The sequence below is a fragment of the Python bivittatus genome, unplaced genomic scaffold, assembly GCF_059951505.1.
Source record: "Python bivittatus isolate LINGU-HERP-01145 unplaced genomic scaffold, Pbiv_v1 ctg000100_np1212, whole genome shotgun sequence".
Taxonomy (NCBI): Eukaryota; Metazoa; Chordata; class Lepidosauria; order Squamata; family Pythonidae; genus Python; species Python bivittatus.
This window is the reverse complement of record NW_028277038.1, coordinates 4527788-4543973: the sequence shown is the minus strand read 5'-3', so window position 1 is coordinate 4543973 and position 16186 is coordinate 4527788. Positions and strand designations below refer to the sequence as shown.

Here is a 16186-nt window from a genome sequence, read left to right as displayed (position 1 = left end):
GCCTGTTTTGGGCAAGGTATCCCTGGAAAGGGACCAGAAAACATTTGTCTTGAGCGAGGAGGTGAATCCAGGGCCCCGATCAAAACGATCATACTTGTTCTTTTGTGATCCGTGAAAAGCATCTGTGGTGGAATCTGCCGTTCAGAGGCCAAAAAACCAACAGGAAATTGAAACAAAAGAAGACCCACCCACCCCTTTTAAGCTGTCAGGCAGTTTGTGACAGAAAAGGTTTCCTCCCTTCCAGAATGGCTGGAAAGAGAAAGGTTAATGTATGCATGTAAGAATCCAAGATAGGACTTTCTGGATTGTGATTTTTTTAATTCTTTGCCAGGTTTCTCCTCGGAAAAAGAGGAGAGTAGGGAGTGGAGACAGACCGGGCATATTCCTGAAATTTAAAACAATAGCATGAATATTAAACTCATTAACCTGAAATTAAATATTTAATTGGTATCAACATGATTTCCAAGCAAACCCAAACTCAACGTTTGGAAGCCTGTGCTAAAGTACGTTACCAATGCCACCAGTGGGAAGATGCGGTGGCATGGGGACATATTTTAGCCACCTTGCAGAGATGCCTGTTGCTTATTTATTACAAGAGAAACCACAATCAAGCCGAAGTAAATGGAGCCTAAATATAGTCCTATTTAGCCCTTCTCTTCTTCCAAAGGGGTATCATATATTAAACAGAGTCTGGCACGCAGCACTTTTTAATGCCACAACGGAAGGCGGGGGGGAAACTTCCTGGAATTCTTTGACAAAAACAAACAGTGAGCGATATTTTAAGCTCTGGGTTTTGAACGAAACCCCTGGTGTTGGACGGTGCTCCTGGAAACAACTGGCCAATCTCTGCTTGTAAAGCATTTATGAAATGTCCTTTGGGGTCAAAGCATACCGTCTGGTTGAAAGGAGAATATTCCGTGGGAGAAGTCAGTTAAACAAGAAAATAAATGAAAAGCTCTCCATGCTATCAGCAGAAACCACTCAGAAAAAGAGTTAAACTAGCGTTAAATAGATCGCCACGGTTGGGGGGATTTTTGCTTGAAATGGGGGGGGGATTAATTATCCCCCACCCAATGGGGGAGGGGCAAATCCAAGTCAAAGGATTCCTGGATATGGGTATATGGATTCAATTTCTTCCAGCAGAAATAATTCAGAAGGAGTGAGGAATGATCCTATGGTTTCAATGTCAACCTGGTCTCAAGTTGGAAGCCCAACATGGTTGGGCCTGGATGGGAAGCCACTAGAAAATCCCCGGTTGTAGGCTAGATTGAAAAGTCAAAACATCCTTTAAAAGGAGGCCAGGATGAACCATTTCCATGCTGCTGCCCAGAAAACTCAAGGGTTTGCCCACCAGGAATCAAGTTCCATGGGTCACCAAGAATCAAGTCACCTCCAGGATGACGTCAGCATGGCGGGCCACCACCTGGGGAACGTGGCTATTCAACCTGAGGACCACCGTATTGCAACCTCTTCTGGAGGGGGGGAAAAAAGCCCAAAGGACCCCAAGAATGAAAAATCAAAATTTATTTTCCTTAAGTCGGCATTATACAACGGAAAGCAAGGATACACCCACGCGCAAAGTCACATAACACATTTCCAAAAAAATAAAAAATAAAAATAAAGGTCAAGTGAAGATCAAACATACTGCCTCACAAACATGAACAGAATGGCGGTGAAGCTGAAGGTGGGTTGAAATCGAGTTCAGACGCTACGTACGAAATGCTGGAACGGTAACGCACCCGTATAGGAAGGGGAACCGATAGAAGACGCCCCTCCCAACTCGGCTTTGAAAACTTCCCTGTTCCTGACGCTTACAGATCAATAAATAGCTACTTTTCCCACCAAACAAACGAACAAACAGAACCCAACCATGTTCCATGCTACATGCAGTTAGTCGGAAAACAAAATGACAAAATGATAAGAACAAAGTCACCAATATGGCGTTAAAAAAGAAAATGCCTTGTTTCTATTATTATTATTTTTTTCTTTAATCCAAGCACAGTGGCTAAATTTCAAGTATTGAGAAAATATTATATCTTTATTTATTTCTACATACACACATATATTTATATATATATATTATATATATGTGTGTGTGTGCATGTGTTTGTGTATATATTATTTATATATATATATATATATATATATATATATATATATATATATATATATATGAGACGAAGCTTGGTAAACTGTCTTTCTTTCTTTCTTTCTTTCTTTCTTTCTTTCTTTCTTTCTTTCTTTCTTTCTTTCTTTCTTTTTCCTTTTTGGAGCAATGAATAGCGTGGACAACTAGAATGCCTTCAAGTCACTAAGGATAGCTGGAAAGTTAGCACTGAGTAGACCAAGTGGTTTAACAATGCTGGGTAGGTCAATTGGAAATCTACAGCCTTAAAGTAAATCTGGCAACTTGGTGGATGGATGGTTTGAAACCACCATTCTTGCAAACCAGGCGAGGTGGCTGTGTCCCATACCAGCAGGAGCAGAAATCTCTTGAGACCTTAGATCGGCTAATGGTGATGCTGCGGTCATCCGGAGAACAAGACTTAGGGAGGAAAACAGCCAAAATGGCAAAACTGACCTGTTTGGTCAGGGAGAAAACCAGAAGTGCATTTTCAAAAGACTGGAAACCTTGAATGGACTTGTTGCTAAAAAAATGAAGCGATGATTGATGGATTTAATGATTGGAAAAGAGGAGAGTTAAATAGGGGGCTGAAGGGATTTCTGGAATAGTTAAGAAGAAAGGGAGATGTTGGGTTTGTTGAGAGCTGTTGAAAAGAAGGTCAGAAGTCATCTACTTTAGTTTCTTAAGTTATTTCTCTTTTGTTTTTTTCTTTCCACTTTATTTTCTTTCTTCTTTTCTCTTCCCTTCTCTATTTTATTAGGTGGGGTTTTTTTTGTTTTCTTCACTAATGGAAAAAAAAATCCTTAATAAAAATGAAAAAAGACTTACGGAGGAAAACATGGCTTACTAAGGTAAGTGGAATCTCTTTCCCACCCTCCATCATCTTGGGGCAGGCCCGTGAGAAGGGTGTAGTCTGTTGGGGTTTCCCTCACATTTTGTGGGTAGCAAGCATCAGAACGAACGTTTCGGGGGGACGTGTCTGCATTTATGGGGATCATATCTAGAGGGGCTAGGACAGCTAAACCTTGATTGCTTGGGGCGCTGATGGCTAGACAAGAAGATCTGAGAGAAAGAGAGACTGTGGGTACAAGCCACGTTGTAACAGATCCATACAGCAATAGGCAAGTCAGTAACCAAGAGCCAGAAACACAGCGGGAATCAGACTGTGATAGCCCCGGGTGATTAATGTGCAAATACAGGCCAGCGTTCCCTCCCACCCTCACCCCTCTTAGGGGGAGAAATAAGAATATTCCTGCTCTCCAACGAATGGTCCTCTACAAAATTCCATCTTTGTACCTAGTCTAAATGTGATCGAATTGCCAGAAAAGGCATAAACGAAAGGTGCATGAAAGAGATCGTGCAAAACCCACCCTGTATGCTTGTAAATGAGGGTACGTGGGTTTTCTTTTTTTAAAAAAAAAATTATTTTAATGCATGCCGTGTCTATTTTTTATATATATATATATATATATATATATATATATATATATATATATATATTTAAAGGTACAACACTGGCTTCTAAGTCAGTACGATTGTTCCTTACGAGAAAACAAATGATGAATTCTGAACTGGCGGTGTGCAAATAAACGTGACTCACTCTATTTTAGAAGAGGGGGAAAAAAAAGAACGTTAATACTGAAATCTCGGTTACGGTTCACGAGGAGGCCTTCTCGCTTCGCACCAACAAAATTAACCGAACGTTGGATCCCTCCATGAAAAAAACAGGCACACAACAGTACGGCACAACACGCAACACAGAAAAAGCCCACTGGTGCGTCTCAAGCGTTTGCTCGCGGGTGTGGCACCCTCACAAGTTCAAATGTGCATATACAGCCCCCCCCACATACACACACACACACACACACACACACACTCCAAAATGCAGAAACATGCACGCTATGCCCTAACTCTTTCCGGCCACTTCATTGCTTTAAAAACAGAGGAGGGGGGAAATGAGGGCCCGTTAAATGCTAAAACGGGAGAACAGACAGCTAAAAAACCTTCTTTGCAAAAATGGGTGGGGGGGACCCACTAAATTGCAAATACACAAGCCATCGCAATCCTGTCCTTGAGCTTCTGAAGACCATGCTGAGAGAGAGGGAGAGAGAATAAAACAGACCATCCTCGGTGTTAGAAAACGTTCAAGTTAGCAACCTGGATTACAGACAGAACAGGAGAAAAGCACAGATGTTTTTTCCCCTCTCCTCCTAAGAATAACATACAGTACAGTTAAAACACGTAAGATTACACTATACATTATATACACATAAATACATATTGGATCTGAGCAATGTGTGCGTGGGTGTGTACACCCACGCACACACACTTGTAGTGCAATTTTTTAAAAAAGAAACAAAAACAGAACGCGCACAGACGAACCCTCTACGATGAAATTAGCACGTAGCAGAAAAAGTCAGGAGGAGGAAGTTGTCCTATAGACCTCCTAGGAGCAATTACAGAGGACCAGGTACACAAGCATCAAGTTCAGAATCTCCATAAAGTGCTCCTTTGATTCACAAAGCTAGTGTGTGTTGCATACGTGTTTTCTTTCCTCATTTCCTGTCCCTCGGGGAAGAAAGGCTACTGACAAAAGAAACCCAGCATTTCTCCAGAACAGATGTTTTCTCACAGCCTACTCTGGACAAGAGGGGCCACTTTCATGCAATGATTTAATGCCCCCTTCCCCGGGTGTAGATCTCTTTATTCTACACATTTTGGCTTCTTGAGAGAGAACATGATAGCTTAAAATTGTATTGCATTGCTCCAACCGCTTTAAAGAGGTCTACGTCCTTCTATGGATTTGTCCGCCTCCCCATAGATAAAGAAGGAATGGCCTCTGCCCCATTGCATCCACCATGGAAGGAGATAGTCAGGTTTCCAGCACTCGAATGGAAGAAGTATGCTCCAGCAAAACTGAGCTCCAGATCTTCTTTCTTCTTCCCACGCAGAAAGAGATGAGAAGCATGGGTGATGTTGAAGAAAGCCAAGAACATGGAGATCGGGGATGGTGGATAGGGCCCAAGCGTGCAACTGGACAACAGTTGTATAATAACACGTCTTTTCACCAGTGACATTCCTTTCTGGCTGAGCTTCATCCTTCCAGCAATGGAGAAGCCCTCCAGGCGTCCACTGCCAGCAGTAGACGAAGTAACTCCAGATTTAGGGAGCCAAGCTGGCATTGCAATAACCTCATCTGTTCTTCCTCAGAAAAAATAAAACCAGTGGACACAAAGGAGGTTTGGTCCTTGGTTTCCTCAGCCCTCTTCCACCAGATGGAAAAGGGGGACATGTAGGCCTTCTGAATCTACCTTTTCCCAGTTTGCATGGGGCAAAAAGGTTAAGCAGGAAACCAGCTGATACTCCTGAAAAAGAGAAAGAAAGAGAATAGATATTCATGAAAGGTGTCATTGTCAACCGGGGAAACCAACAGTGGCCTCCAAGAAGTTGTCCCAACTGAGATTTATTCAAAAGAGGGGCAGGGTTAACTTCCAAGCATTTTAGGAACCAAAGCAATTACCTGCATGGAAAGAGAAACAAAGCTTATTGTCATGCACAGATCCCTGATAGCAAGCTGGACAGACGGCGTTCAATGCACATTTTGCCTGAAAAGAGAGAAGTATATGAGGAATGTGATTAATCAGCCCTCCCGCCAACGTTATGGGTTGGGCAAGACATATCAACATTCTTGAGCACGGGAAAAATACCCCAAATCTCAAAAGACAGGTGGGGAAAATAGCTTTAAACTCCAATTTTATACTTCTGGGCAAATAGATGTCAAAGGAAGTGATTAAAGGATATTTTAATAAGAAAGTTAAGGGAGTCCACCTAACTCTGACCTCAGAAGATAATGTTGTGGCTGCAATAAATATTAAGCTACTCTTGGAAAATGCCCGTTAAAAACTAACAAGCTTCTGAGAATTAATAATGGCTGTTGGGCTATAAATTTCTCAGCCAGCCAGCCTTTCTCTCCTTTGCATATATACACTAAAACAAATTAAGAGACAGAGCTGTTCCAGTTTACTATATATAATGGTTCTCACTCATGGTGAATACACACAACTTGGTTTGCAAGCTTTGACCCAGGAAGTTGGGTTACGTAACTCCCAACCATAAAACACTGCACAAAAGTCCCTGTACCTAATGCTGTTCTGTGATTTTTTTTTAATCAGTTTGTGTGTGACAATACTGCTTTCTCCAAAAAAGTCAGAACGATACACCATAAGGCAATGCAATTATGAAAAAAGCCAGGGTAATTAGACGAGAAGGTTAGGAGAAAGGAGCGGGATTCCAAAAAAAACCCAAAATAAAACAAAACTCCATGAAGGAGCCCTACAAGTCTCCTTCCTGGTCCTCCTTACATTTATTGATGTTCTCAACATCTCCTTGCTCAGTGATGAAGTTCAAGAGTCCTTCCATCAACAGCAACGCTTTCTGGTATCTTTGAACACAGTCTTCTCGGTGATGGAACATCTCATCCAGCGCCGCAGCCTGAACCTGGAGAAGAAAAACATCCTGGGGTTCTTCTATTGCCTTAACATCAAAACTCTTGATTTTACACACAGAGGCATATCTGTGCCCCACTGCTGCCATCAACACCTTCATCACACACTGCAATACCAACACAGATCTTGCCTACCATCTGCACAGCGTGGCTGAAGATCAGTTTTTCAGCCGTGATGCTGTTGATGCGGTCCATGAGCTTCTGTTTGTCCATGAACCACCTCTGTAGCCTTAAGTTCAGGTGGTGGCATGAAGAGACGCTACTTTTATACAGATCGTTGAGTTTTCTCACAACTACAGGAAGGAAATAAATAAAAGAAGGAAGTCACTCACCCAATAGGAAAACTGATCGCACACTTCCTGCAAATCTCAAGTCTCTCTTTTTTTTAATGTTCCCTGGATATCCTTGGACCAATTGCCATCATTCAACCTTGGCTACCGTATTAAGAGGCAAAAAGAGCCTCTTCTAACGTCTTGAGCTCCAGGAAGGAAAGACGGGATATAGTTGAACTAAGTAAGCACCAACCTGAACTTTAATGTGGGCTACTAAAGTTCACTCCAAAGTTGTTGGAACTGCAGTTTTTAACAGGACAGAAGAAGAATGTAAGAACTACACAGGGGAGCCTCCAACTCCAAAAGGTTCACACATCTCTATCAGAACTTCAAACTCCTTTCTTCATGCTTCTCATTATTCACAGATAAGATAGGGAAGCAGTACGGAAGAACATTTTTTTCCAGCAGGGACAGAGAGCCAATCGCTTATTTTTAAAATAAAAAGACACTTTAAAAAAAAACAAAGGATGCCTAAGATCAACCAGGAGGTATTTAAAACATCCCTTTCAGAAAAGCATCTTTTAATTATTTTTTCTGCCACTTCATTCAATGTTTTACTTCACGTCTACTTCAGCTATATCTTTTTTAAAAGTTTGGCCATTACAGTTTTCTTTGTAAAAAGCTGCCGTTTTTTCTGCTTCATTTTCTGTCAATTCTGCGTGTCTCGGACCGTTTGGAAGGGAAAACCAAGGTGTGCATTTCTGAAAGGGGGTGGCAAAGGACAGCTCAACACGTAGGTGTCACCTCCTTCCTATTTTCCTCCATCTACCCTGGAGCAACCTTTGCCAAGGAATGAGTCAACGGGCTGAGTGATGGCATATTAATGTAAGATCACAGGCCTTCTCTGTCATTATGAAGTCGCACCCACATCAATTATCCTTAAGCCCTTAAGTTAGCACATAGCGAAGTGCTGAGAAATTCCAATCGGGTAATACGTGTTATTTTTCTCTCTCCAAGACTAGCAATCAGGATGTTTGACAAAGCACAGAATGACATCTGTATTTCAGAGAGAACTGAACATAGGGCAAAAAAGAACAATTTCCAACTTGAAAGAGATGGGGAAGAACAAGTATAGACTGTAGGGGAAATGTGACCCTATGGAGATCTTTGGAACTTGGAGTGCAAGTTCATTCATTCATTCATTCATTCATTCATTCATTCATTCATTCATTCATTCATTCATTCATTCTATACTACATATAAAACAAGATTTAAAACATTCACCTTCAGATCCCAATCGCAGTGGCAATAACAGTATAAAACCCCCTCATCAAAACTCTAAAAAGCAATATATAAAAATAAGAAAAAACAAGCCGGCCTCAATATAAACTTAAGAAAAGGCACTCCAAAATAATTCGGTTTTAACCTTTTCCAAAAGGCTGGTAAAGTGGGGGCCAACCTGATCTCCATGGGGAGTCTGTTCCAATGCACTAGCTTCAGCCTCCCCCCGTTCACCTCTTGAAAATGTGGGACTGTAAGAAGATTCTCTTTGGATGTTCTAATAGTGTTGGGTCGACACCGGTTGGGACCCTCAAAATGGTGACCAGGGAGGCCATAGCTAGCCACAAAAACACCCATTAACCAGAAGGTAAATTGTTAAGGTTGCACCCCAAAACACTTTGTATTGCTCCCCAATTTACCTTTATTTTAATTTTTTTTTTTCTGGGCTGATGGATAGATCCAATAAAATCCACCCACCATATTTATTTTCTAAAAAGTCGGTGGAAACTATGCAGGGCCCTGAGGCACTGGGGGCTAACACAGGAAATGAGCATCCCTAAGCGAATTTAAGTCTGCGGTCCATGGATGCTCTTTCAATTCCTTCGCTTTCGTTAGATCTCGGGGTAACCTGGCATCTTGCAGTGGTCAACAGAGTCAACATTCATGGCTAGAATGACTTGCGGTTGGTCCAAGGAACTGAAAGGGGACCACGCCTGATGTTGCTGGGTGGAAGCAATTTGTTCCAATTAGTACTGAACAGCTGTCTGCTTTCCACCAGATCAGTCGGTCCACTTGGACCTTTTTACTAGTGTGGGACTCACTCTTTGCAAGGCTAGAGCACAACCGTGTCATTATCCAACACGCTGTTGACCTTTCTGAGCAACCACAGTTCTTAGCAAGATGGGAGAAGGATGTGATCCTCCCGACATCTGGACAGTGAGCAAGGATGCCTCCTCGTGTCTACTGCTACTAAAAACTCTGTGTATTTACAGGGCGATGCTTGCTGGGGCAACAGAAATCAGGGATTCCTTATGTGGTTGGGGGCCAAACGCTTACTTTGCTTGACGGTGGAGGAGAGACACAGCTTGCCTGCCCGGATCTGGTCAATGGCCATCTGGAGGCCCGAGGACAGCAACTCAGCAACTTTCAAATACAGCACCAGCTGTTCAGCGTAGCTTCAACAGAACAAAACAAAAACCCAAACAGGTGAATGGAGCTGCAGAATGAAACCACCCAGTTGCTTTATTTCCATACTGTTGGTTGAGGCAGCAAGCCCTCACACCATTGGATCCCACACCTGGAGGATTCTCCCGGGGTTGCCACGTACCTCCATTCCTTGCTGAGCAAACTGATTTGGTCAGCAACCACACTCTCCTGAAGCTGGTACTCCGAGGCCACCGAGCTGCTCATCTCGCTGGCGCTGCCTTTGATGGTGGCGAGCTCCATCACGTAGTGAACAAAAGCCAGAGTGAACCGCAAGCTGCGCAGGATGTCCGTGTGCTCTTGCTGAAAACACAGAGACGGACCCAACATGACAAGGGTTAGTGCTGCTAACTCCCCCCGAGGTCTAGCCATGGGCTTTCAGCCAGGAAACAGCCATCAGTTTGTTTAAGGTGGTGGAGGTTGCATTACGGCCTATTTCGTCTCACCACAACACTTTGGAATGGGTAGTCTGAGAGTGACAGGCTCAAAGTACCCCAGAGAGTTTCCTTGGTTGAGGATGGACTAGAATCTGTGTGTTCCTACTCCCAGTCTGGTTCTTGGGCTGAGAAGAAGAGACTGACTGCAAGTCCCCCAGGGAGCTTCTATGGCTGAGGTTTCCACTCCATCCAGCTGAACATGGTGCTTCTTGTTGTAGACCTTAGAAGGAGACCAACATGGCTCTTCTCCTACAATGTCAATGGCTGAAGGTGGATTAGAGCCTAGAAATGAACTTTTTACTGTTTTCAACTTGGATTTGGGGTTGTGGGGAATGAAACTCACTTCCATGAGGGTCTCCTCTGGGAGCTCAGGTGCCTCAAAGGTAACTGCTCCTTCCAGGTTGGCAGCAATCGGATCAGCAAATGTATATCTGAGACCTGATGGGGCTTCAAGGATTTCCCCACCAGCTCCCATAATTAAGTGGCGCCCAGTGAAAGATCCTCCAGAACTAAGAGAACTTGAAGATCCCACTTAAAAAAAACACAGAATATACAGTTTAAAACATAGTAAGATGTGCAACCAAAGGAAAACAAAAGCCACCTCCTATCTCCACATTTAAAACATTTCTTTAGTAAACCATGGGAATGCCATAGACATAATATATCTTGACTTCAGAAAGCATTTGACAAGGTTTCCTGATATTCTGTCTAGCAACCTAGTTTAATATAGGCTGTATGGTTTGATTAGAAAACTGTATGCAAAGGACACTCATCATCACCTACATAAAGGTTTCAAGTGGGGTGTCACAAGGCTTGGCCTGGTCCCAGTATCTTCAACATTTTCATTGATGACTTGTATTAAAACATTGCCGTTAAATTCAGCAACCTAGAATGTGGGTTCATTCAGTGATAGCTTACCACACTGTGTGAAACTATACATTGTTTTCTAAACTATTGTGAGTTTTTTGGATGATGTATATCTAGCCCCTAGATCAGATTTTCCCAATCCGGACATTTTTCAGATGGGTGGATTTTGACTCCCAGAATTCTCAGCAACACTGGCTAGGGAAGCCTGGGAGCCGATGTCCCTATTTCTGGAGGGCAACCTTCAATTCCCAGAATTCTTAGCTGAGGCCATGCTGGCTGGGGAATTCTGGGAGTTGAAATCCATGCATCTGGAATTTTGTGGGGTATAAGGGCTTCAGTTGGGGGCTTCAACTGGCCTGCTAGATGGTGCACAAAGGTTGAGAGGTGCCAGGACAGAAAGTACATTTGATATACCATACATTTATTTTGAGTGAAAGTAAATGAATAACATACATTTATTAAGATTAGGGTCATGATTTCCTTTCAAAGCTAGCAAACCATGTGTAGCCTAAAGGGTGCCCGGGTAATTCCTTCCTTCTACAATGTAAAAGGAGGAGGACATAGACAATGCAGGTTCCATCTGCCTCCAGCTCAGAGAGGCAAAGGCATTTTTGGTACCTGAATACATTCTGGTCCGGGTGGTTTGTGGTGGTGTCGTCCCAGCAGGAGGTGATCCAACTGTGAAGACCACTGGCGAAGGACTTACTGAACAACCTTCTCTAGCCCCTGAGTGAAAGGTTCCTCCACAGGCCATGGAAGGAGATGAAGAGAAAGAGGGAGAAAGGATGATCAGCTCAATTAAAGTTTCATGGATGCAGGAGAAAAGAATTGTGGACTAGAAACAGGAGGTGGACCGGTTGGGGAGGAAAACATGGCCACCATGAAAGCACCCCCGAGTTCCTCAGTTTCCAGTACCTGTGATTTCCATGGGCTTTTCGCTGTTGAGGCTGTCATTATTGCTAGCTTCCCCAAAAGCAGCCTTAAGAAGCAGATCGGTGAGGCGGCCAGTGCTGAGTGACCTGCAGAAGGAGAAAAAGCCACAAGGAACCTGTGGTTGAAAAGCGTCTCTATTTGTGTAACCCAGTAAGAAGACCTCCTTGCCAGAAAAATATTTTCTTTAAAGAATGCTTTCTTCTCCTCTGAGAGGGAGTCCTTCCTCAGCCATCGATAACAAAAATAATATTTTGTTCTTTGGAATAAGAATCCAAATAGTTTTAAACAACAGCAAGACAATATTTTATGATCATACCGGTAATCAGGTTAAACGTAACCACTTAGTTTACCTTTCAGTTCAAATTCTGACATGGCCCAGAGTCAAGCAAGGCTGCGTTTTAACCTCTCAGACCTTCCCATTTAATTTCAAGATGGTCCAAGTTCAAATTTATTTATTCACAATCATAGACCAAAATCAGGCCTACATAAATTCCTCTGCTAGCACTGAAAACCAAGTTTCATTCTCCTAAAAATGGTGCATCAATTTACAGAGGCTACTGCATTGCTCTCATTGGACCTCAACCAGTCTGAAGAAAACACGTGATGTCTTTTATTGTATAAAAGAAGGATTCATCTTAAATTACACCCCAAGACAACAAGGCCATAGGTGGCAAAACATAAAGTCTTGCTGTAATTTTTACAAGTGAGGACCACCATCTAACAAGGCATCCCCAGTTTCTAAATTTGGGGTCAACATTTCAGGGTGTCGTGTACAGGATAGGAAAGTGGCACAACATTTGGGAAACCCATCAAAAATGAACATCCTCTCCACCCTACCCCAAAGTTAAAAAGCAAAAAACATGTCATCGTTAAAGTGTATCTGCAAACCAACATTGACTTTTATTTTTGGTTGTGTGGGCTCCCACCTGCCTTTGGCGTCTTCCATCGGCCTCAAACTGAGACCTCCTTGTTGGCAAGGGAAGTGACCCATTTCTTTCAAATCCGGTAGAGTCTTGTTCCTCGTCGGGGTGATGACAACTGCTTGATGGGCCAGGAGAGCAAACAGATTTTGGGAACTAGGTGTTTTACTGAACTCAAATGGTGACATTGCCTATATTTCAAAACAAAACAGAACAGAACAAAAAATCACAAGGAAGGAGAGAAGTGACAGAATCAGTGGACAGAAACGGAAAATGAAGTCTGTGCGTTTTAGGCTGCTGGTCACATTGGAGATGTTTAGAACTTCTTGTGGGACACACATACAACGAGGGGGCCAGGGGGGTCTGCTTAGCACCAAAAGAGCTGCTGCAATGGATGTGACCCTCTCGTTCATATTTATTTTCTCACAGAGAGACAGTTTGGTGGAGTGGGTAAAGTTTCTCCTGGATGAGAAACCAGGAGACTGTGAGTTCTAGTCCTTCCTTAAGGCATGGAAGTTGGATGTTGGTAAACTGCAGAGGATGTTCAGCGTCACCCTCTCTGGCCATTCTAAGATGTTCTGCATCACCCCACAACTGAGCTTTGCTGACTGCCTCCCCCAAGACAAACAGACATGGATGCCTTCCAAACCAAGTTTTGAACTTTTAACTTTCTACGAAATATCTCTGAGGGTCTCTGCGAGTCCCACTTCCATTCTTGGGAGTAAACCTAAAGGCTAGAAGCTGAGGTCTTGTTTTACAGCCGGTCAGCTTTCTTGTAATTATTAAAAGAACTTTCAAATCAAGGGGTTGAGGCAAACGGCGAACAAACCCCTACAGTTTGGGGGTTCCAAGTTGAAAGTCTGAAGAAATGGGGCAGAGGAATCAGGACGGCTTGATAAAGCAGAGAGGGGCCAAGGGCATTCACACACACAATTGGAAGCATGGCTCGGCAAGCGGTCTGATGTGGGACTTTTCTTCTGTTCCCATTTTTTCCCCAGGGTTCTTCTGTTATAAGGACAGCAGACCTACAGATTTGGTCTGGATAGCATACAGGGAGGGAATTTATTTTGGGTTCCTCCTACGCTACGGCTCAAACAGCAGTGATACATCACAGTGAAAGAGGGTTTTGAGCCATGACCATGTGACACTGCTTGACCCTTCGGGGGACAGGGGTGTCATTTTCTCTCCATTTAATGAAGGTTTCTCTCCAGTCCACCCAACCTCCCAATTTAGAGCTTTCCAATTCCACCAGATGCAGTCCTGAGGAAAAATGGACTACCTTTGTTGGAGAACCCAAAATGGTGGGCAAGGGAGTCCTCTGCATGAATTCGGAGAGCTTTGGGGAAGACCTCAGGGGCCGACCAGATTGCAGACTGGGCAGCCGTGTGGGCTGGCCAGCTGGGATGGGGCTGAAGTGGGCGACCAGCGGATCTGAGTACTGCTTGGTGACTTTCTGCCGGCAGGAATGGAAATCGGAGAGGTTGGGAGCGCTGTGAAGGCGATAGCCCAGCCCTTGCAGGGAAGGGTCCGGTCCTGAAGCATCTGAAGGGAAGACAAATAAAACAAAAGAGGGAGTGAAGAGCAGAAAGGAAGAAGAAAACATCAGGGCAAACCATTTGGATGAATGCAATATCTGAGGCCGGGTTGGAAACTGGTCTAGAAACTTCGAATGGTTCAAAACAGAGGCCCTAAGAGGGTTGGTCAATATTAGATCAGAATTAGATTAAACCAGGGTTCTCCAAAGTGGTCAATATCAACCCCCAAGGGGACTATCCATTGTTGTTGCTGTTGTTGTTACTATTATCAGTAGTAGTAGTAGTCTTATTAGTTAAAGTAGGATTTATTAAATTATTTTCATATCATAAATGTTTGGGGGTTGATGAACCATCAGAAGATGTGATGGAATGGTTTGATGAAGGCCGTGCTCGGGAAGATAAGCATTCCCTTAGCCCTCAACAGGAGAGTGGGAAGTTTAAGAAGATGAGACTGGCACCACCCTAAGGAATTCATGGTGTTGTGCCTTGCTGGCTTGGGAAGTTAGGTTCAGTCGGGAGAGATTTCTGTCTTGAGGTGGAAGCTAATAAACACAACAGAACTGTATCTGCACTGTCTCGGGGAGTTCTTTGGGCTGAACCTGACAGAAACCTCATGAAGGGGTCAGTGAGCTGAAGAGTTTGGGGACCCCTGGATTAAGCCAATGCTTTGCAAGACACACTGGCTCCCAACTCTAGGCCCAATTCAAAGAATTGGCTTTAAACTTCTAAGTCCTAATGAGAAGCGCCTCTGTCCACATTCACCTACCCAAACTTTAAATGTTCTCCAGCTGCATCTCTCTCTCTCTCTCTCTCTCTCTCTCTCTCATCCATCCATCCATCCATCCATCCATCCATCCATCCATCCATCCATCTATCTATCTATCTATCATCTACCTACCTCCCTGCCTACTATTTAACAGTGCCCAGAGAATTGCAGTGATTGAGAACTTTCGAAAGCATCAAATGTACCTGATAGGGGCACTCGAGTTCTCAACTCTGCTCCAAGAGGACAAGGCATGACCATCTGGTCTGGCTGCTCTGGAATTGTTCCAACTTCAGGAAAAGGAAAAGGAATACCAGCATGAGAAATCACATGCTCAGAGGGAGATGATATTTCCTTAGATCAAAGTTGCATAAAACACCTCTCACTTGGATCAGATCATTGCAAAGTTCACACAGGAATCAAGAAGGACACCAAGATGAAGAAGGCAACAGCAGAGTCACACCACTGGCCATTGGTAGTTCCCTTCCCACCCACAAGGAAGGCCAGGTTAATTTGAACTGAATAAGGCTTTCACTTTTGGAAGTGATTAGGGTCATAGGTCAAAAGAGCATTCCATGTGGGATTGCAGATGGAAACGAAGCGGAGAAAAGAAATGCAAATTTTCAGGTTGATCATTGATCATTCTCTCTTGAAGGCAGAATGGATTGACTCACAGATGGGCAATCTGAACCTGCAGCTCATGAAATGCTTCTTGTAGGCACAGAATCACCTCCACCCAGAGACCCTGATTTGTGTCTTCCCTTTGTTGGTGGGACATGCAGGCAACTGATGTACCCAAGCAACAACAACAAACTCCTACAAAAAATAAGCTATGAAAATCCAGCAAACCAGCTGCTTAGGTCCATCCCATTGATTGTATCCCTGCCCCGCCTATGATGGTCTTTGCCCAGCCCTTCAAATGTTCAACAAAGCTGCTGACCATGAAAGACTGCCCACCTCCAGACTAGCTGGATAGCCTACCTTGCGGGGAAGGTGTGTAAGGCTTGGCACCACCAAAGGAAAACCTTCTAGGGGATGGCACTGCTCCATGCTCGCCAGCAGAAAATGGAGGGGATGGGCTGGCTTTCAGGAAGCCTAGTGGACTCGTGCTGCTGGATCTTTTGACAGTACTAGACCTAATAGAAAGGAGAATTTGTTCATTCTAGGATGTGCATAGCAGGAGGAGGAGAATCAACAGGTTGTCCCCATCCCACCTTGTGCATGGACATTCAGGATCCAAGAAAGAGCAGAGACAAAGAAATGCTGACTTAAATCTCCATCTGGACCCTACATCTTCTGGATGTCATTTAGGGAATAGAGTCCCATCACCCTCTGTCTTTGTCATA

The 16186-nt window shown here is 43.7% G+C and overlaps 1 protein-coding gene across 3 annotated transcripts in view; it reads right to left on the bottom strand.

The window, feature by feature from the left end:
• Window positions 1–2192: 2192 nt before the first annotated feature.
• Window positions 2193–16186, bottom strand: part of ULK1 (unc-51 like autophagy activating kinase 1) — a 60482-nt gene continuing 46488 nt past the window's right edge. For 2 of the 3 annotated variants that reach the window (XM_088135305.1, XM_088135304.1), the window contains 13 exons: window positions 15822–15976; window positions 15047–15130; window positions 13822–14084; window positions 12549–12733; window positions 11605–11708; window positions 11308–11430; window positions 10166–10353; window positions 9510–9688; window positions 9239–9357; window positions 6765–6922; window positions 6487–6622; window positions 5646–5730; window positions 2193–5490 (listed from right to left, as the gene is read on the bottom strand). In XM_088135305.1, the coding sequence (XP_087991431.1) occupies window positions 5675–5730; window positions 6487–6622; window positions 6765–6922; window positions 9239–9357; window positions 9510–9688; window positions 10166–10353; window positions 11308–11430; window positions 11605–11708; window positions 12549–12733; window positions 13822–14084; window positions 15047–15130; window positions 15822–15976 (1750 nt within the window). In that variant the 3' untranslated portion in view covers window positions 2193–5490; window positions 5646–5674. The remainder of the gene's footprint in view (window positions 5491–5645; window positions 5731–6486; window positions 6623–6764; window positions 6923–9238; window positions 9358–9509; window positions 9689–10165; window positions 10354–11307; window positions 11431–11604; window positions 11709–12548; window positions 12734–13821; window positions 14085–15046; window positions 15131–15821; window positions 15977–16186) is intronic. The other variant, XM_088135306.1, reaches the window with a different exon arrangement.